This window comes from Anser cygnoides, chromosome 3 (genome assembly GCF_040182565.1).
Source record: "Anser cygnoides isolate HZ-2024a breed goose chromosome 3, Taihu_goose_T2T_genome, whole genome shotgun sequence".
Classification (NCBI taxonomy): domain Eukaryota; kingdom Metazoa; phylum Chordata; class Aves; order Anseriformes; family Anatidae; genus Anser; species Anser cygnoides.
Genome location: NC_089875.1, coordinates 70,310,569 through 70,331,861, shown reverse-complemented (window position 1 = coordinate 70,331,861; position 21,293 = coordinate 70,310,569). Strand labels below are relative to the sequence as shown.

The 21,293-nt window shown below is 40.5% G+C and overlaps 1 protein-coding gene across 3 annotated transcripts in view; it reads right to left on the bottom strand.

The window, feature by feature from the left end:
* Nucleotides 1-21,293, bottom strand: part of FRK (fyn related Src family tyrosine kinase) — a 58,948-nt gene that overhangs the window by 24,513 nt on the left and 13,142 nt on the right. For all 3 annotated transcript variants that reach the window (XM_066994402.1, XM_048065601.2, XM_013175555.3), the window contains exon 2: nucleotides 6,999-7,120. In XM_066994402.1, coding sequence (XP_066850503.1) covers nucleotides 6,999-7,120 — 122 coding nt within the window. The remainder of the gene's footprint in view (nucleotides 1-6,998; nucleotides 7,121-21,293) is intronic.

Below are 21,293 nucleotides of genomic sequence, written 5' to 3'. Positions count from 1 at the left end.
AAACACAACTTAAAAAGGAAGATGTTTAAGTACTAGGATATATGTTTTGCATCTCAAACAGAAGATACATGCATCAGTGGAAGAAGGTTTTCTGATATGGGGAGATTCAGGTGGACAAATGCTCAGAGCTCAAGGAATGGTACCAAGCTGTAATGAAATTAAGTGAGAAACAAGTATTTGAAAGTGTGGATAGGTTTTCTTTCTTTTTTTCCTTTTTTTTTTTTTTTCCTGCTGTTTAGAGCTGGTGTGGGAGCAAGATGATGGGACACAGGCTGCTCAATTATTGTGGGGGCCACTGAGATTAAGAATCAAACCAAAACAGAAAACAGGAATCATCCAGTGAGTTTGAGGAATGGCCAGGGGGAGACACACTGGAGCAGGACTAAAAGTGAAGCATCACGTTTCGGAAAAAGACAGAAATAGCAATATGTAAAAACAGGAGAGAAAAATCAGAGACTGAAATTCCAGCAAACATATTTAATTTAGGTGTGTTGACTAGTGGCAATTCTTAGTTAAGTAATTAATTCAATGGAAATATCTGTCCATCCTATAAGCAGCCTCAGCCTTTTGTATTTGAATATCTAATTACTGACAAGCTTGTTATTGTTCCCCTCTGGAGTTACTGTTGCGGATAGATCCTTGATACTGTAACACTTCACGTGAATTTTGCTCTCTGCAACTTCCTGAGCAGGGGAAGCAGGGAGGGGGGTGCAGGCCTCTGCTCCCTGGTCACCGATGGCAGGACATGAGGCAACGGCAAAAAGCTGCACCAGGGGAGGGTCAGAGTGGGCGTTAGGGAAATCTTCTGTATTGTGAGGGTGGTCAGACACTGGAACAGGCTTCCTGGAGAGGTGGTTGATGCCCCATACCTATCAGCGTTCAAGAGGGGTTTGGACAATGCCCTCAATAACGTGCTGTAACTTTTGGTTAGCCCTGAAGTGGTCAGGCAGTTGGACTGCATGATCTTTGTAGGTCCCTTCCAATGGAACTATTCTACTCTATTTAGGCATTTAATTGTTGATCACATTAGTTAGAGTAAAAGAAGAATAGACAGCTACATATTGCACATAGAAAAAAATATATTCCAAGTTATTGGTTGCTTGCAAATAACAAAGATTATATAAAGTATATTCCTCTCACCATTTTGCTAATAAAAAATAATAATAATAAAAAAATCTTCTTAATTACTGTCATGTATGATTAAATATTTTTCTGCTGTACTGTGCGATTGTCATGGTAGGCCACCAGAGGGCATTTAGGAGCTGTTGAAAATATTAAGGGATTTTATTTCTGCCACATTTTTATAATATTTTTAGAGAGCTGAATTACTAGTTTACAATTCGGCATGAGGACCAGAAATGAGAATACTTGTAACTCCTGAGTTACAGGAGTTATATATACATATACATATATATAACTCCTGAGTATAAAGATAATTACATCAGGCTTTTCAGATAACATTCTTTTTATTTTAACACATTTAATTAGTATTTTCTTAATTATATGTATTTACATATAATTTACATTTAATGTATTTACATTTTTGTGATGCATGTTTCAAAAATGGTGCTAAAGGAAAATGAAGCAAAGAGTAATTCAGTAACAACAGACTGAAAATATATTGACCTTTTCAAAGTTTCAAGTAAAATGCATATGGACAAACGAATTGCTATTTATGATTCACTGAATAAAATGGCAGCAGGATGACTGTGTTAATCCAGTCTCAGTATTATATTAAAAGTGATAGTAGTTTGACTACCTGTTTTAATTATTAGCAGTATTATATTTATTTCTTACAATGCAGCTAATATTAAAGTAAGAGTTGGTTTGAAAGATGTGCTCAAATTTCTTAAAGGAGCCTTGTATGAAGCTTTATGGTTGCCAGTATATACGTCAGACCACACCAGTGCAAACTTCTGACCTTATGTTTTCTAAATCTGTGAGTAATGGTTACCTCAGTGTTCTGGACAGGATCCATTTTATACTGGATTTTTTAGATACCAAATACTTTATCACAGTTCATGGCATTCTGCTGTTATTTAGACTGCATTCCTCAATTTCACGTCATATTGTGACCCGCCAAACAGCGTTTGCCAATCAGTTGTTCTAACCTTCTTACCTCAACCAAGAAGTGAGACTTGAACAAGGAAATAATAAATGAGAAAAAGCAGTCTATCCACCACGCCTTATATCTGACCAAAAGGAAATTTCTAAAGACTGTGGAGGAAAACGATGGTTTATTCTACTGTATACTACTTTCATTGGCTTCTTATTCCTGTAAGGTAACGTTGCTTGTGTATGGTAACTTCATAGCTTTTTATTCCCTTTAGATGAGTCTGGGATGTTGTGCGGATAACTTGGAGAAAATTTCTGGTTTGACAGAACCTTTGCCTGTGATAAGCAAATGAGGGAAGGGTTGGTGCAGTGCTTGACTGGGGACTGTTCAGTTGCAACCTGGGGCTGAGCCTGGCTGCATGAGTGCTGCACAGCACAATTACAAAAGCTGCAGAGTGGTGCAACTCCTCTGCCCATGCATGACACAGAGCACGTGTTGCTCTGGGAAGATCTAGCTATAACCTTTTGGTGCTTTCAGTCTTCCCTAGGTCCAAGTCAGCCTGTTGAACAGGACAGGATTTCATCTTCAGCTTCACATAGCTTGAGAGCTACGGGGTTTGAAGACTGCAGTGGCTTTCTCCTCAACTTCCTTGCCCCCAAAAGAATCTCAGCTCCCTATTAGATTTCTTCATGATTTAGTTTAAGAGAAGCATTCTTCTCTTCCTGCTTCCCATCTTTGTAAGTCTGGGCCATGCAGAAATAAATTTTGCAACCCCAAGGATGAGAATAAAGTAATCTACAGCCCAGGGCAGCAAAACTAAATTTTATGGTGACAGTAGCAGAGTCAACATCCTCACCAAATGAGTCATGGAGACACTAGGCCATCATCACTGCCAGCATCCCAGCATCTCTCCTCCCAGCAGTCCTCCCCCAGCACTGACAGTGCAGAGCAGTAGGCAGGAAAGGAAAGCAGGAGCTAAAACAGCCCTGGAGTTCCCAGCCCTTACTTCCCCCCTGTCCTTCACCAGAAGACAAAAGAGACATTTTAGCAACAGGGCCACAGCCTGCCTTTCCCAAGGCCAAAAGCAGTGCCCGGTCACCATGTCCCAGGTGGGGCCAGAAGGAAGGATGCTTTTTGGATCACTCTCACCAGCACAGATGTGTGCAGTGGCTGCCCTGAGATCAGTCTTCTGCTACAGCCATGATTTTGCCACTCCTATCAGTCTGCTGCCTTAAATGATTACCTATTTTTCCTAGGCCTAAAGCCAATCTGGACTAGTGGGAACCACACAATCTTTTTTTTTTTTTTGGGAGAAAGAAAAAAAAATAAAAAGGAAGAGAACACAAACCATTTGCATTGTCATTTAATGCAATCAGTCTTTTAGATACCATTATTCAGTAAAGGGGGAAGTAGAGAGCCTCCTGCTATCATTGGCAATGACACTCAATTAAGCTGAGCACATCTAAATTATGGCTTTTAATTAAAAAGAGGCAATGTCTAAGATGGCACCAACATGTTTAAAATTTAATATATTTCACACCAGATGCTGGAGTCATCAACATAAAAATCTGTCTACAACATGTGCATTTTTAAAATGGGAAAACCTATTTTTAAAATGTCAAACACTTTAAAATGATAGCAACACATCTCAGTGCCCTATGTAGTTTGATATGCTTTCCATTTAACCATTTGCAGCTGAGAAAAACCTTTCTGAACACCACTTTTTATTTTTAATTTAAATATTCATTTGTCTTTTTTTACAGAATATGAATTTTCCCATCAAGGCAAGATAGAAGTGAAAAGTGTCCTTTTAAGGAATGGCAGGGCTTACTGCTTCCCTCTCCCTACCTCCCACTTTTCTTTTCCTTTTTTTTTTTTTTTTTTTTTATTATTCTAAAGAGATCCATTTCTCTCTCTCATTAACATTAAGTCTCTTTCACATTGCCCATATGAGTGTGGATATCAACCATGAAAGTCATAAAATTTAACAGTTTATGTGTGCCTGGGTAAAAATTTCTCTCCTTTTCTATTTCTTAAGCAAAATAAAACTAAAAAGGAAAAAAAAAAATGTTAGACTGGACAGTGAGTAACAAAACTTTCTGAAAGACCTTAATTCTGAAAGGCAGGTTATCACTTTTTAGCCATTATCATCATCTTCTCTGGAGTGAAACCAGAGAAGCAATAGCAAGTATAGCAAATCCAATCAATCCTACGGATGATGGGATTTTGGGGGTCTATTTTTTCTACACTGAAAAAGCTGGAAACAGAAATCAGAGTATATTCTAAATGGGAGATGGTTACTTCTCCAAGACATCCTAAAAGAAATAGTCCTGATTCACTGTTCCTCAAGAAAACATTGCTTTGCTTTGAGTGTTCCGTTACTCCTGATGGAACTCTCTCTCTCCAGGAGAGATTCAGAAAAAAAAATGTATTTTTCATAATATCTGGGGAACTAAACAACCTTCTTTCCAATTAATTCTCCCCACATTACAACCCACTTCAACATTTACATTAGAATGCACTAGATCTCTCAAAAGTAGACCTAAGTAATGAGACTATGGACATACAATATCCCGACCATTATGTGTACTCTTACATTGGACACAAAGAGCTTGCACAACACAAAACAGGCACCATTCAGTCAAGCCTGATCAGTAAGCAATAATAATATTTAGCTTATTCAAGATTAAGTAGCAAGTCGAGGCTAAATTAGATTCAAGCCTGGGAAGCTGCTAAAAAATCTAGCAGCAGCGGTAAATCATTTCATTAATACTCACTGTCTAAAGATTGTTTCAGAGTTTATTTTCCTTCTTTGCCTAAGAGAGCACAAATATTTAATAAATCTGAGATGGCACTTGCATACATGCATATATGCTCAGAGGTCAACCCACATTTGTGCTCAAAGGAGGGCTGGCTGCTGTAGCTGGAGCCTTGCCTCCACATATATAATGTTCTTCAGTTCTTCTGTCATCAAACAAACCAGCATGGAAGAAATCCAAATGGATGGTTGCATCTTGTTATAAGCCATCATCAAATCTCCTGTTCCCTATTAGGCTTATATACAAATCTGAAAAATAAAAAGTGTGCTACAAGCTTACTTAGTTTACTCAAATATATTAAATAAGAAATCATATAGTATCTACCCAGGATCTGGAAGGAAAACAATGAACAGCAGCAAGGATGATCTCATCCTGTCATGAATGCAGGACTAATGTCTATTTTCATTCTCTTTGACTTTTCTGTGGTACTTCATACTGTAAATAAGGTACTGCTGCCTTCATCTCAGAGATTTAGTCAGGAGGCAGGGTAAGGAATTAAGATTTTGAATCTTTTCTAGAAGGTTACTCTTGGGGAATAATAAAAAGAAATTGCATTTCCACACTTAGGTGCACAAACACAAGATTTTTCACTGATTTTTAGTAAGGTAACGTGTATTCAAGTGCCAGCTTTAAGCAGGTAATACAGGCATAGCTATCCTTTCCTGCATAACACCATACTGTTATCAGTCCAGCCCAGTCCTTGGATGAAATCAGTTCACTGATGAAGAACACTTGAAGGAAGCTGAAACCATGTAAGACAGGGATAAGTTGGCACATCATGGGAAAACATTTTTAAAAGTCTGTGGCTACAGTATGATCTTTGAATAAAAGGGTGTGCACACAGTGGGTCAGTTCTGTCACAGTTTGGGAGCAGTCTGACTCCTTGTTGATGTTAGTTTTCATATCAGTGTTTCTTAGCAAAAGCAAACTTCCTTGAGGGATAGCTGAAAACTGTGGAAGGAACTCTCCCAGAACAGTAAATATCATATTTATTTCATAAACTTCCCTGTATTTCACTCCATGGGCAACATATATTTCTGTGTCTTGGCAATAAAAAGTAACCTTCCCGTATTACAAGACAGTGCAAGTATATACATACCCTTTCTTTCTGATTCAGAAAGAGAAACCAAGAATGTCTCAGAAGTTCATTAAGTTGCTCGATTAATTTTTTAGTTATACTGAGAAGATGACTGACATGAACATCCAGGCAGAAGAGGATTCAATGTGAAAGCACTTGGTTATGCACAAGACACCTCTTCTTTTACTGACATAAATCCACACATGACAGCTTAAAGTTTATTCATAAATATCAAGATTCTTTACTGGCTTATAGAATTAAATACATAGAGAACATTAGGAAGTTTGGGTGTTGTCTCAGAGACATTACATTCTTGATGCACACTGGTATGACAGGTTTGAAAAAAATGTCCATGGAAAATAACCAATGAATAATCATGTGCATCTATTACGGCAAATGTCTAGGACACAAAAAGACGGCATATAAATGTATGCAAATAAATAAAATAATGATGTGCTTATTTGAGAACCTTTTGGATGCAAAGAATGGACTGAAAGTATATTTCAAAAGATCATCATCATTATAAATCTAACTTTTTACCAACACGTACAAGTAACTTTTCAATGAAATACAACTGATTCTGAAGAACAGCTTTGAATATCTTCCCATCACTTTCCCCTTACAACAAATAAGCATAAACCTGTGGTTGTATTCTAGCAGACACCTCACTTTCTTAAACTGCTGACATCTGCTAAGGTGCATTTAATTGCTATTTTGTGTACAAGTCAGCACCACAGTGAAGAGCAGTTAAGGTATTTTTGACATTTTTAACATGAAAATAGTTTCAAGACAACTGGAACACTAGAAGTACTAAGCACAAGAAAGTTAATTTGTGTTCTGATCATAATAATAAACAAACCCTATAAAATGAAAGTTAGTAAAAACCTAAATTACTCTTGCCAAGATTTCTTTATGTATCTCCTGGGTAATACATATTATCACAAACTTTAATTTAATTTTCATGTCCACTGCTTAATGAAAATGTAAATGATCAGACCCTGAGAAACATTTTAAACATAGTTTAAGATGAAAAGTTAGAATATACCTGAAAGGGAGTATTCGCCTTTTAGACTCTCGCTTTCTCGAATTAGGAAGGCTCCTGACTGGTTTCCAGGATACAACAGCTGTTTCTCGGCATCTGCTCGCTTGATTGGGCCAAAAAACCATCTAAACAAATAAAAATTATTAATTTTACCAGTCAGTGAAACATGCTAGAAAGACAATTTCAGTTTTACAAGCTTGCTGCATATTTACTAAAACATGTGTGATATGCTGATTAAAATTCCAATAACATGGAAAAAATATAAAAGAAAACCCTACAAACTACATGACAAAATTATTGTTATTAAATATTGCTTGCACATTTGAATGAAATCTGGATTCTATTGCTGATGGAAAGTCCTACTGATTTCAAGGCAATGAAAATTCAAAAGCAGCAGATTGGCTTTGTCTCAAGAAAAATTCACCAAGAAATTTTGCCAATGCTACTATAACAGAAACTGATGCTAAGTCAGTTGACATCATTTGAACAATGCAGAGGTACGGGTATGCACTAAATCCTGACATCTTAAAAGTCAAAAATCCCCAAAGCTACAGAAATGCAGTAGGGTTCCAAGAGGCCATCCATGCTAAGGCCTTCCGCATCCCACTTCCATTTTAGTATCTCAAATGAGTTATTGGCAATTTTGCAGCTTTGCTGCTGTTCAACAAACAGAATCAATATGTCTCTCAAGTCAGAGCAAACATCTGAACATCGATATTCTGTGAAAATCTACTCCTGGCTACTTCTCTTAAAATTAAAATATTTGCAAAACTTTTCCTCTGTCACTAATACTTGTAGTTTACAAAGTCTTGTCCAAACAATAGTTTTAGTTTCCTTCTCTACGGGTACTAGTTCTCTCTCCTGCTGAATGTAAATTAAATTGAAATAAGAGTGAGATGAGTCAGCATTTTCAACTGGGATGGTGTTCAGCTTCTATCCACCAAACATACAAAGTACTTTCCAAGATTAGCTCTGCCCCTTATTTGAAGTAAATGTTGATAAACAGTTATCAAAGATGTGCCATATACTCGCAGGCAAACTCCTTTTAAATTAGTCAGAGATAAACTCATTATGCAAACTTTTAAGATAAGTTAGTGTATCACACGACATGTAAGTTGCCTACTCAGCTACTTGATTTGTCAATTACTAGTGAAAAGTACAGGAGGAGTCATCAACAAATTGCTTTAGTATCTATAATGCTTCCAATCATTAAGAGAAATGAAGAAAATAAATCAGAACATTGGGTGAAACCTTGGCTGAGCAAGCATGCAGAATGATCAATGTTTTTGTATGAATAAAGAGGAAATAAAAAGAGGTAAATACAGATGGTGCTAGCCTACACTAGTATCCTTTTTTAACAAAAGAAAATGAAACCCAGATAATCTAGACTGCATTCCTGTCTTCTGACTTGACATTGATTTGGGTAAAATAGGCCTTGGTAAATATTTGGCAAGTAAAGAAATCTAATTAAAAAGTTGGAATGTTCTAGTAATAATTTTAATTAGTAAGCTTATTAATTCAACTAATTTATTTAATTAATTCATTAAGTATGCTATAGAAAACAAAGTAATCAATAAACATTCAAATCCTTGACTGATGTTCTCATCAAAGGAATGAGAGGACAGAATACACTATAGTTAAACACTATTCAAATCCCAAAGAAAATTTATCTGCCGTAAAAAGCTAATTAGAACCTTTGTGAAATTTCTAAATACATATGCTTGAAAATAACATCTGAAAACTAGTAAACTATATGCTTTTAAAGAATTTGAACTGATATTCACTGAATCACAGAACAGCTGAGGTTGGAAGGGACCTCTGGAGGGTATCTGGTCCCCAACCCCCTGCTAGAGCAGGGTCACCCATAGCTGTTTCCCTAGGACCATGTCCAGGTGTTTTTTGAAGATCTCCAGGGATGTCTGGGCAACCTGTGTCACTCCTCAGTCACCCACAGAGCAAAGAAGTGCTTCCTGATCATCAGTCATCAGGACTGAGCATCTGATTCCAAGCAAATTCAGCAGTTAAAAAGATGCTGCTGGCAAAATAAGATAATTAGAACAAACAGTATTTGACAAGACAAGTGTAACTGAGGCAATTATTACAGAGGGAGAAAAGCAGACACATATTGTGTATTCCCTAATTTGCATGACTTCATATGATGTGACTAGTATATTTCAGAAAAATATCGTGAAGACTACTTTTAACAGCCTCCTAGTCCAATATGGGCTTCCTAGTCCAAAGTCATTGGGTTTGCAATAATAATTATATAGAGAAAAAAAAATCTCCTTAACCTCAAAGCAAATAAATTAATTTGCTATTCACTTTTTTTAACAAAAGCACATCTGAATTCAAAGTACTATTTTCATTATAAATGAAAGTTTAAACTCCTTTTAAAAGAGTGAAGGGCTTATTTCAATTACTAGTGATTGAGCTTATGCTTCAAAAGGCTTAATATTTTACTTCATCCAAAGGCATGTATTTTAGAAGAAAAAGTGCTCTAAGAGTAATAATGAATCAAAGTAACTGCTCACCATCAGATATAGTTCTGTGGGATAGGAAGGTCAGACCACAACACCCTCTCCTTAGTAAATCTATTTGTTTTTATAGCTCCAAGTTAAATGAAGGTTTTGAAATAGAACACTTGGAAAAACAGTTTATTTTTTTTACTTAGAAAAACTAAAACATCAAGCACCACCCCCTACCCAGGTTACCTAACCAGCAGTATCTCTGACATCTGTGTCTTCCGCTGACACTAGTCAGTTCAGGAGCTTGTTGAATCAGTGATTCATACACAGTTTTATTCTGAACTTCGGCTTGCAGCCAGATCATTTTGGGTCATGATTATCAATGCCAGATATGTGCATCATATGGCACAAATGAGTGCATTCAGACTTGGGCATAAATTTCTGTTTCTAGCAGGAGCTGTCTGGTTGTTGCCCTTCTGTCAGTGAGACCCAGGAGCACGCCATTTAATATCTTGGCCAGCACTGTGTTCAACATCCCATTCTTTCTCCATTTTCACTATAGGATGTCAGACCTGCTTTTGGGGGATTGTTTCTAGCAGCTTCCTCAGAAATCATTGTTGTTTCCACCATCATTCACAACTCACAGGAATACTTTCATTAACAATTGCAGGCTACTTCCAGGTCACTTCTGGCCACAGCATATAGGAAGACATTAGGGACAGAAAAGATGACCTTCACGTAGGTCCGTAACAAGCACTGTCTTTACTTGGTGCAGATGATGCCCCCATATGAGAATACCAGTGAGGTAAGTTGTGGTCATTCAGAGTGTAGTGATCCCATCTCTACTGGTGATCGATTCCACTGGTAGGTTTTTTAACCCACAGGATCACACATGGATCACAGCAGACTTGATAATGGGACATTTCCTGACTCTAATAGTATCACTACTAATACCTACACTCCTATTCTATAGCCCCTTTCTTCCAGAAAAATAAATTATAAAACTTCTTCAAGCTGAATGCTGGTGGTTATTCCTGACAGGCAAGTTCTTGAGAAATAACGATCGTGTCACCTATGCTCACCCTTTCAGTCCAGCCTGAATCGAAACCGAGTCAAAAGGTCAGCTGAAGTTGATAGTGTTACTCAGCTCCACCACCTTCTTTGCTCAGATGCCCTCTGTCTTCCAGTGTGCAATGAACTGCTGCTCTCTAATTACCACAGCACCCATCTACCTGGCTCTGCTTAGTGTATCCGTATGCTTCGCTACATACAAATCAGTTTAAAAAAAAAAAAAAAAGTTCTACTTCTTCACTTCTTTTTTTTTTTTTCTTATAACAGGAAGATATGACAAGAACTTTTAATCTGGAAAGTGGAAGAGAGGAAAAGTAACATGGTCCACGGGTATTGCATGCTGCATAGCCACAGGCAGAATCCCTAAAGCAGAAAAAGGTAAGAAGGCAAATGCCTGCAATGCTATATCCCTGGCAGAGTTTCCAGTGTCTGACAACATGCCTAGAAGAAGGTAAAACCCCAGTGGGAAAACAAAAAACACAAATATCCACATCCAAAAAAAGAGTATGCAAAGCAGGTTTTCTTACCTTCCATTCTGTTCACAGAATCACAGAATCATCTAGCTTGGAAGAGACCTCCAAGATCACCTAGTCCAACCTCTGACCTAACACTAACAAGTCCTCCACTAAACCATATCACTAAGCTCTACATCTAAACATCTTTTAAAGACCCCCAGGGATGGTGACTCAACCACTTCCCTGGGCAGCCTATTCCAATGCCTACCAACCCTTTCAGTAAAGAAGTTCTTCCTAATATCCAACCTAAATCTCCCCTGGCACAACTTTAGCCCATTCCCTCTCGTCCTACCACCGGCCACATGGGAGAATAGACCAATCCCCACCTTGCTACAGCCTCCTTTAAGGTACCTACAGAGAGCGATAAAGTCACCCCTGAGCCTCCTCTTCTCCAGGCTGAACAATCCCAGCTCCCTCAGCCGCTCCTCGTAAGACTTGCTCTGCAGATGCCTCACCAGCTTCGTTGCCCTTCTCTGGTCACGCTCAAGCACCTCCATGTCCTTCTTGTAGCAAGGGGCCCGAAACTGAACACAGCACTCGAGGTGTGGCCTCACCAGAGCCAAGTATAGGGGGACAATCACTTCCCTAGCCCTGCTGGCCACAACGTTTCTTATACGAGCCAGGATGCTGTTGGCCTTCTTGGCCACCTGAACACGCTGCTGGCTCATATTCAGCCAACTATCAACCAGTACTCCCAGGTCCTTCTCTTCCAGGCAGCTTTCTAACCACTCATCTCCCAGCCTGTAGTGCTGCTTGGGGTTGTTGTGCCCCAGGTGCAGGACCTGGCACTTAGCCTTGTTGAACGTCATACAGTTGGCCTCAGCCCATCGCTCCAGCCTATCCAGATCCTCCTGCAGAGCCTTCCTACCCTCGAGCAGATTGACACATGCATCTAACTTGGTGTCGTCTGCAAACTTACTGAGGGTGCACTCGATCCCCTCATCCAGGTCATCGATAAAGATATTAAAGAGGACTGGCCCCAGTACTGAGCCCTGGGGGACTCCACTACTGACTGGCCTCCAACTGGATTTAACTCCATTCACCACAACTCTTTGGGCCTGGCCATCCAGCCAGTTTTTAACCCAATGAAGCGTACACCAGTCCAAGCCATGAGCAGCCAATTTCTTCAGGAGAATGTTGTGGGAAACGGTGTCAAAAGCCTTACTGAAGTCAAGGTAGACCACATCCACAGCCTTCCCCTCATCCACTAAGTGCGTCACTTTGTCATAGAAGGAGATCAGGTTCGTCAAGCAGGACCTGCCCTTCATAAACCCATGCTGACTGGGCCTGATCGCTTGATTGCCCTGCAAATGCCGCGAGATGACACTCAAGATAATCTGCTCCATGAGCTTCCCTGGCACTGAGGTCAAACTATCAGGCCTATAGTTTCCCGGGTTTACCCTCCGGCCCTTCTTGTAGATGGGCGTCACATTTGCTAGCCGCCAGTCGACTGGGACCTCCCCTGACAGCCAGGACTGCTGATAAATGATGGAAAGGGGATTGGCCAGTTCTTCCACCAGTTCTCTTAGCGTCCTCGGCTGGATCCCATCCAGCCCCATCGACTTGCATACATCCAAGTGTTGTAGCAGGTCGCCAACCATTTCCTCGCAGATTATGAGGGCCACATTCTGCTCCCCATCCCCTTCCACCATCTCAAGGTACTGAGTATCCAGAGAACAACTGGTCTTGCCGCTAAAGACTGAGGCAAAGAAGGCATTAAGCACCTCAGCCTTTTCCTCATCTCTTGTCACTAAGTTTCCCGCCGCATCCAGTAAAGGATGGAGATTCTCCTTAGACCTCCTTTTCGTGTTTGTGTATTTATGAAAACATTTTCTGTTATCTTTAACAGCAGTAGCCAGATTGAGCTCCAGGTGAGCTTTGGCCTTTCTAATTTTGTCCCTGCACAGCCTTACAACATCCTTGTAGTCCTCCTGAGTGGCCCACCCTCTTTTCCAAAGGTCACAAACCTTCTTTGTTTTTCCTAAGCTCTAGCCACAACTCTCTGTTCAGCCAGGCTGGTCTTCTTCTGCATTAGGTTGTCTTTAGGCATGTGGGGACAGATCCCTCCTGAGCCATTAAGATTTCCTTCCTGAAGAGTGCCCAGCCTTCCTGGACTCCTCTGCCCTTCAGAACTGCCTCCCAAGGGACTCTGCCAACCAGTGTCCTGAACAGCTCAAAGTCTGCCCTCTGGAAGTCCAAGACAACAGTTTTACTGGTCCCCCTCCTGACTTCGCCAAGAATAGAGAACTCTACCATTTCTTGGTCACTCTGCCCAAGACAGCTCCCGACCACCACATCTCCCACCAGTCCTTCTCTGTTTGTGAACAGAAGGTCCAGCGGGGCACCTCCCCTGGTAGGCTCACTAACCAGCTGCGTCAGGACACTATCTTCCATGCTCTCCAGAAACCTCCTAGCCTGCTTTCTCTGGGCTGTATTGTATTTCCAGGATATGTCTGGGAAGCTGAAGTCCCCCACGAGAACAAGTGCTGGCTATTTCACAACTTCTGCCAGCTGCCTGCAGAATTCCTCATCTGTCTCCTCATCCTGGTTTGGCGGTCTATAACAGACCCCCACCAGGATGCTTGCCTTGTTGGACCTTCCTCTGATCCTAACCATAGGGACTCAACCTTATTATTCCCAGCCTCAAGTTCCACAACAACAAAACACTCTCTAATATAGAGAGCCACACCACCACTCCTTCTGTGCTACCTGTCCCTTCTGAAGAACCTATAGCCAGTCATTGCAGCACTCCAGTCATGAGAGTGGTCCCACCACATTTCAGTTGCTTACCATTAAAGCAATATCTCATCTTGATCATGTCTTTGCCTTCGGTGCAATGCATTCATTTGATGTAGAGAGAGCAGATTTGACAGAGGATCTCAACTGGGAACTACAGACTCCTTCCGTCTCCTGAAATTAACTCTATCCAACCCCCAAAACTCATCCCAAACAAAAGGATTACCAGCCCAGGTGAAAAAGCTCTCAGTGAAAATGTTTTTTGGCAGCCTACCACTCCTTGAGCAGTTCCTTTGCTTCCTACCCTTACACTGGTGCTCTATGCTTGGTCTCTCTTAAATCCCTAACCCTAATGCATACGCTAACCATATGCATGGTACCAGCTTTATCCAAGACCTCCTGTCATAGCCTGTATGAAGAAGACATGAAGCAAATTTTTTTTTGCAGCCTCAACCACATCTAGCTGAGCCTTATCAAAGTCCCTTTACTGTCCCATTGCAACTAATGTTCTAGGATCTGTCTCACCTGACTCTAATGCAAGATGTGAGCTGAGCCTTAGCCAAAGATAAACAGTCATGGGCCAGACAAAACACTTCTTAGGAGACAAGTCCTTCTGCAGACTCGACTTTTCTCAAACAGACCTGTTCAGCTTTATTCAAACTGGAGCTCTAGAGTTTGTCACTCTGCTAACCTTAAAACTAATTCAATCTTAATGCTCACCCTAGACATGGTCTGAGGCTTAGCCCAAAGACCCCCAGTCATGGGCCACCACCCTGAAAAATCTCTCAGGGGACAAGTCTTTCTGCAGCTTCAATCTCCCTTAGCAGTCACAGTCACACTGGAGTTATAGGATTAATCTCACTCCTAATCCCAACCCTAGGCATGGACTGGCCTCTGTCAAAGAGCTTCAGTCACATCAAATGAATAAGCAGTCTGGAAACAAAGATTTGGCATATTCAACCATCCTTTGGTAGCCCCTTTCCACTGTCCCACCCACACTACAGCTCTGAGATTTGCTGCACTTTTAACCCAGTTCTAGACATGGGCTGAAACCCTCAGACTCCCTCATCCATGGACTAGGTGAGAAAACTCTCAAGGGAGAATTCATTTGGCAGTCTACCCCTCCTTCAGCAGCCCCTTGCAGCCCCACTAACACTGGGGGTAATGCATCCCCCCTAACCCTAACCTGGCCCTCAAGCACAGCCTTAGGCATGGGTTAGCCCTATGTCTTATTTGAGTATTAGACAATGAACCCCAGGAATAAGCTTCAAAATACTTCTCAGAGAACATATTTATTAGGGAACTTGTCTTTCTAGAGGCTATCCCTGCCTTGAGCAGCCCCATAGCAGCCCCACTCATACTGGATCTCTGGGCTTTGTCTCTCCTACCTCTCACACTAGGCATGGGCCAAGTACCTCTGGAGAGGGACCCCTTGGCATGGGTCGGATGAAAATGTCCTAAGAAGACAAATCTTTCTGCAGCCTTCACCTTCTTTGAATGGCCCCTGTGCCACCTCCCTCCAACTCTAGCACTTGTCTTTCCCCTAATTCTACTGCTTGCTTTTGCATTGGAGGAACCACAGCCAAAGATCCTCCCAACCACATCTGAGGCGAAAAATTTGTTACTGGAGAATTTTTTTGGCAGCATAACCTCCCCCTGGGCAGCCCCTTTGCAAACCCATTCAATAGCAATTCTAAGCTCATAATTAAGGACTCAGTGTGCCATCCCCATATGAGATGTTACTAAGATCTTCATCACCAAGCCAAACACCAAGCCATCTTCCTTAACCTTCTTGGCAATTTCACCAGAACCTTCAATGTTCTTTGGTTAGCTGTACTGAAGACCAGAACAGAAAATGATGTGGAAGTTCAGACTACGGCACCCATTATCATTTAGGCTCATCAGAGTACAACTTCCCACTTTTTTCTCTACTTCACCTAGATTGAACATGCACAGGACCAAAGTCAGAATCATCTCCACATCTCATATCTGACGTAGTTGAATGTGCTTTAATAACTAGCTGTGGCTGGGATAAGGTGGGAGTATTTCAGTTTTTCATTCAAATCACAGGACTGGAGGTAAAATAAGGCTAAAGGCAGAGGTACGTGACATACTCTGAATTTTGTGAATGCCCAGCTAAAGGAGAAAATCCAGAGGGCTGAGTCAGAAGTAAGGTATAGCCACATATAGACATTGTGACTACTACAAGAGGAATGCGGAGGGGGAAAGGGGAGAAAAGATCATTGAGGACTACATGGCAAGCTCATTCAAAATGGGTGAAGACATAACAGAAAAAATAGCAGGAAATCAGTCATGTGAAACTGATTTTCAAAAACACTAAAGATGTTAAAATGGACAGCATGATCCTATCCTGGATTATCACTTCTCATTTGTCATAAATTCTTGCAACTGGGATTTACACTCTCATGTTAGGGTAAATCCCATGAGACCACTAACTACCAGGAACTGGTTTGTTGTGGTTCCTGTGGTTCTTGTCCTGGAGTCTCCATTACAAAAGAAATGATGGTGATGAACAGGTTAGCTGGCCCTCCAGTAGGTTAACTGTATTGTGTTAATTGTATCTGTAGTGCTAAACTATGAGGAGAATGAAAGATTTTCTGAACTAAGAAGAGCAAAGAATTACTGCAATTAGAGCAAAAGCCTTGGATGAAGATAAAGAAAAACAGCTATTATATACAGTGAAAACACATATATCTCAGTTTCTTCTGTAATGCAGAAAGTTCATACAATAGCTAAAACAAATAAAGAAAAGCTTCAATGGTCTATAAATTTTATATTTTAAGTGCCTCGACATCTACATTCATAGAAAGCTGTAGCCGCAAAGTCAAGAACTCTGAAGTAAAGAGTTGGTAATATTAATATAGCTTTCCTGGCATCAATTCAGCCATTTTCAGGAAGACCCACTCTGATACCATCTTTAATTACATGGTCACATCTACTGCTTCCTACAGTGTGAATATGAGTGCTGCTCAATGAATAGTTACCCTGCTTTTTGTTTTGTCATCGCATAGATAGAGTTTATCTACTGTACATTTAGTCTCTGCTCTCAATACAAGTTATAAAATTACATGAATGGCTAATTTCCTAGAAGCCTCTATTATAGTGCTCATGATTATAATATCCAAATGCTTTACAAACATTCGTGAAGTTCTTTTTGTGGCACTTTTGTTTGTAAACTATTTTACAGTGGAGAAACAACACAGAAAGGGACTAAGGCAATAGGAGATCATCATAAATATTCTCTACTAATTTTGGACATCCAGCTTGAAAAGCCTAGGGCCTACCTTTCAGGGCATTTGGCGTTGTACTATATGTAGTAGTTTATTCAGAGAACAATGTCTGTTAACTTCAGGAATTGTTTTACATAGGACAAGGAGAGATATGTGGAAAGCGAAAGAGAAAGAGAGACAGAGAGATCCTCTGGGGTCTTATTTAATTCCTTTCATCATATGACCATCCTGTGATCGCTGCCCTTACTCAGCACATGGAAACCTGAACAGGCTTGCATGTGCCACTGTTCCCTGCTGTTATCTGAGCAGGATAAACAGTGCAGCTGAGCCAGCTTTTAATCCATGCCAGGTTTGCAGTCTGTTGTGGATAAACATCAGCTCAGAAGCTGGGACAGAAGTCTACTAAGGGTACCCCCAGTGCGTTCTCTCTGTGCTGAGAAGGCTCCAAGCACTTGCTGGGCTTTCCCAGGATATCAAAAACATCTAGAGAGTGTTCTAATAACTAGTTCTAATAACTCTGCTTGGTTACAACATATAAAGGGCAATTTTATTTTCAAAGGCTTGGTCAGTTTGCACCATAGTTTTCTTAGATAGCATGTAAGACCTTAATGTAGAGTAGAGTAGAGTAGGGTAGAGTAGAGTAGAGTAGAGTAGAGTAGAGTAGAGTAGAGTAGAGTAGAGTAGAGTAGAGTAAATTCAGTTGGAAGGGACCTTCAAAGATCATCGAGTCTAACTGCCTGACCACTTCAGGGCTAACCAAAGAGGGGCATCAACCACCTCCCTAGGAAGTGCCTGTTGCAGTGTTTGTCCATCCTCATGGTACAGAAATTTTCCCTAACGCCCAGCCTGACCCTCCCCTGGTGCAGCTTTGTGCTGTTCCCTCATGTCCTGTCATCAGTGACCAGGGAGCAGAGGCCGGCACCCCCCTCCCCACTTCCCCTGCTCAGGGAGTTGCAGAGAGCAACGAGGTCGCCTCTCGGTCTCCTGTTCTCCAGAGCAGACAACCCAAGTGCCCTCAGCCTCTCCTCACAGGGCATGCCTTCACGCCCTGTTACAGGCTTTGTTGCCCTCCTCTGGATGGTTTCAAGGATCTTAACACCCTTTTTATGTTGTGGAGCCCAGAACCACTCATGATGTGCAAGGTGAGGCCGCACCAGCACTAAATATAACAGGAGCATCACCTCTTTTGACCGGCTGGCTGTGCTGTGCTTAATGCACCCCTCAGTGCCATTTGCCATCAGGCTGCCAGGGCATGCTGCTGACTCATGCTGAGCCTGCTGTCACCAGCACCCCCAGTCCCTTTCTGCTGAGCTGCTCCCCAGGCACTCCTCTCCCAGCCTGTGCCTTTGTCTGGCACTACTCCAACCCAGGTGCAGAACGTGCACTGACCCAGCATTTTCCTTTGTTGAACTTCATGCCATTGCTCACTGCCCAGTACTTCAGCTTATGTAGATCCCTCTGCAGGGCTTCTTGTCCCTCCAGGGAGTCGACAGCACTTCCCAGTTTGGTATCATTGGCAGTATAGCTGTCTCTCCTATGAAATCTCAAGCCCTTCTTCCAAAGTACATACATGAAGGATTTCTCATACTGTTCTGAGCCCTATTTTTGACTTTCAGGGAGGAAAAAGGTAGCCCATGCCTGGTATTAGCCCTGGAAAATTTACATCCAGTCATGTAAAGCCTGGAAAACTTGCAAGCAACTAAACAAGCCCTTCTGATAGAAAATATTAGGCTGTCTTAATTATAAGACTAATGAAGTAATACCATTTCCCCAAGAGCTGATATTTTAAGAAATTAGCAGACATTTCTGCAAAGATCACAGCCTTCCAAGATATAACACAGCTAAGAAACAGATGTGCTTTACAAGTGATGAACTGCATGTGTGAAGTGGAGCGTGGCAGAGGGGCACTGGCTGCTTCAATCTTCCCTTTAGAGTCTACAGTGAACCCAATGATGGAGATGGGAAAAAAAAAAAAAAACAGAAAAATATGTAGTCTAACTAAGCCATGATGACTAAAACTTTCAAAAGATTCCTTTCATAAGTGTGTTCAAAAACGTAAGCTTTCACAGACACGGCACAAGAATCTACACACTGAAAGATCCAGGATTATTCTAAGGCTTTCAGACCGACTGTGCAGAGGCTGGAAAACCTTAGGCTGTTTCAGCTTCTTTGGATGTAAGGCCCTTCTTCCTTTCTGCCCTCTACAGGCCTGCCTGGGATTGTTTTTAATACTATGTATTCCTCACTGTTATTTATCTTCAGATACTGAAGGATGCATGGTACAAGGACAAAATTTAAGAGGAAGGAATATAAAACAGTGTATAAGACAATGCAGGATGGACGGGGGAAGCGGGATATTAAGAATTCGAAGCAGAGAGAACCGTACAATACCATCAAGGAGATGGAAGAAGAGAAAGGAGAAAGTCAGAGCTAACAGACAGTGATGAAGAGAAGTTACAGACATGACAAAACTAAGGACTTCATTTCACGCCCAGGGACTATAGCCTGCTGCTGCCTGAGCTACTGTACCTGCTAATGAAATTCTGGTTTCCAGCTTCTGCTTTTGCAGGGCGCACATTTTTGGCAATGATTTCAGTCCTATTTGTGGATACAGTTTCACAGAGAATCTCTGTGAAAGCAGAGTTTCAGTGCTCTCTAAGCAGTGCTCTCTACAGATCTTTTCCCTTTCCCTTTCTTAACTTCATCATACTACTTGCACTTGTACTTGCCAAGAGAATACTTTACCATGCATTGTCATCATATATTTATTGACTAGAGGTCACTGTTAAATTTACTGGTTTAATCCTTACTTCCCAAAGTACTGTCATAAACAAGATAATCAGAATAAGACTTTAAAAAATGTGTTGGTAACAACAGCCTTCTACAATCTGTATAAGGAAATCAATTAAAATCTTATCATGCTGGAGAAAGAATCTAATTTAGACAATATTGAAATAAAAATGCATTTAAAGTGTACCTATACAGTGACACAGCTCCGTTCTGATTACTTATTTGCCATAATCAGAAACTAGTGAAACTCCAAGTGAAACTAGAAATTCTGGTTTTCAGGGTTGATTACGTAAGGCAGCACGTTTAACCTTACACAACCACAATGCATTTGCTTCATATGTAAAGATCTGAGTCACGTATATCGCTTAGGTCCTTGTTGCTGAATAACTTATCAAAAGTTAAATGAAGACCATCTGCATGCACTGTATTGGACCGGGATCTCCTGAGTCTTTTCACAATGACAGCGGGTGGAGTAAGTTGTTTTTTCTTTCCACGTGGGAAAACACAGAACATATGAATAGTTCTGAAAAACTAAAGGCTCATTTCCATGTTATACAACTGGCAGAGCTCTATTAAAACCAACAGTGCAGAATTATTTTGTATTACACAAGTATGTAGAAGTCTGCCTGTATGTGATGATCTGTGGAGCAATGCAGTATAAGTCCCACTGTGCTTTCCACATTTTGAGATCAATGTTGTGATTTTTCTTTAATGAGCACAATGAGAAACACATGCTTTTGGAAAGTAACATATCCCATTTTCCTCTGAGCTTTTGGATAACATTTTGCTAATGTTCTTGTCAACAGATTATAGCTGATAGGTTGGCATTTTTCCATAAATACTAAATTTATGGTAGACTTGAGAGATTTTCACTGGTGAGATGGCAGAATGAAAGAGGTGATAACTGAAGAGATATAGATGGGGAAAAAAAAAAAAAAAGGAAATCAAATGAAGTTATACTTCTCTACTTCTGTATATATTTTCAAAACAAAATATTATAGCTTATGTTCTTATGTGGTAAATACACTCAAATTGAATAATTTTCATATTTAAAGTTGTTTCTTCTGTTTTCAAATGGAGTTTCTATCAAAGTATATAAACATTTATTTTTAATTTTGTTGAGAAAGTATTAAGTTATCTTGAAACAAGGTACAACTAAACAATACCCTATATTTTCTTCAGTTTAATTTGATACAAAATTAAAATGAAAGATTCATTTTTTTTTTTTCTTAGGGGCAAAAATAAAGGTAAACAAATAAAATGAGAAACATTGCTGTTTCTTTCTTCAGGAGAAGGGAGCCATTTCCCCTTTTTCTCTTCCCATGTTGGTTTGGTTATAGATGTGAGCACTAAGACATAAGTGATACATTCATCCATGATCCAGAGCATCTTTACTTAAAATGATGCAATTTGAACCTCATGCTGTAACATACTATAATCACTATTTTGCTGGAACATATACCATGCATA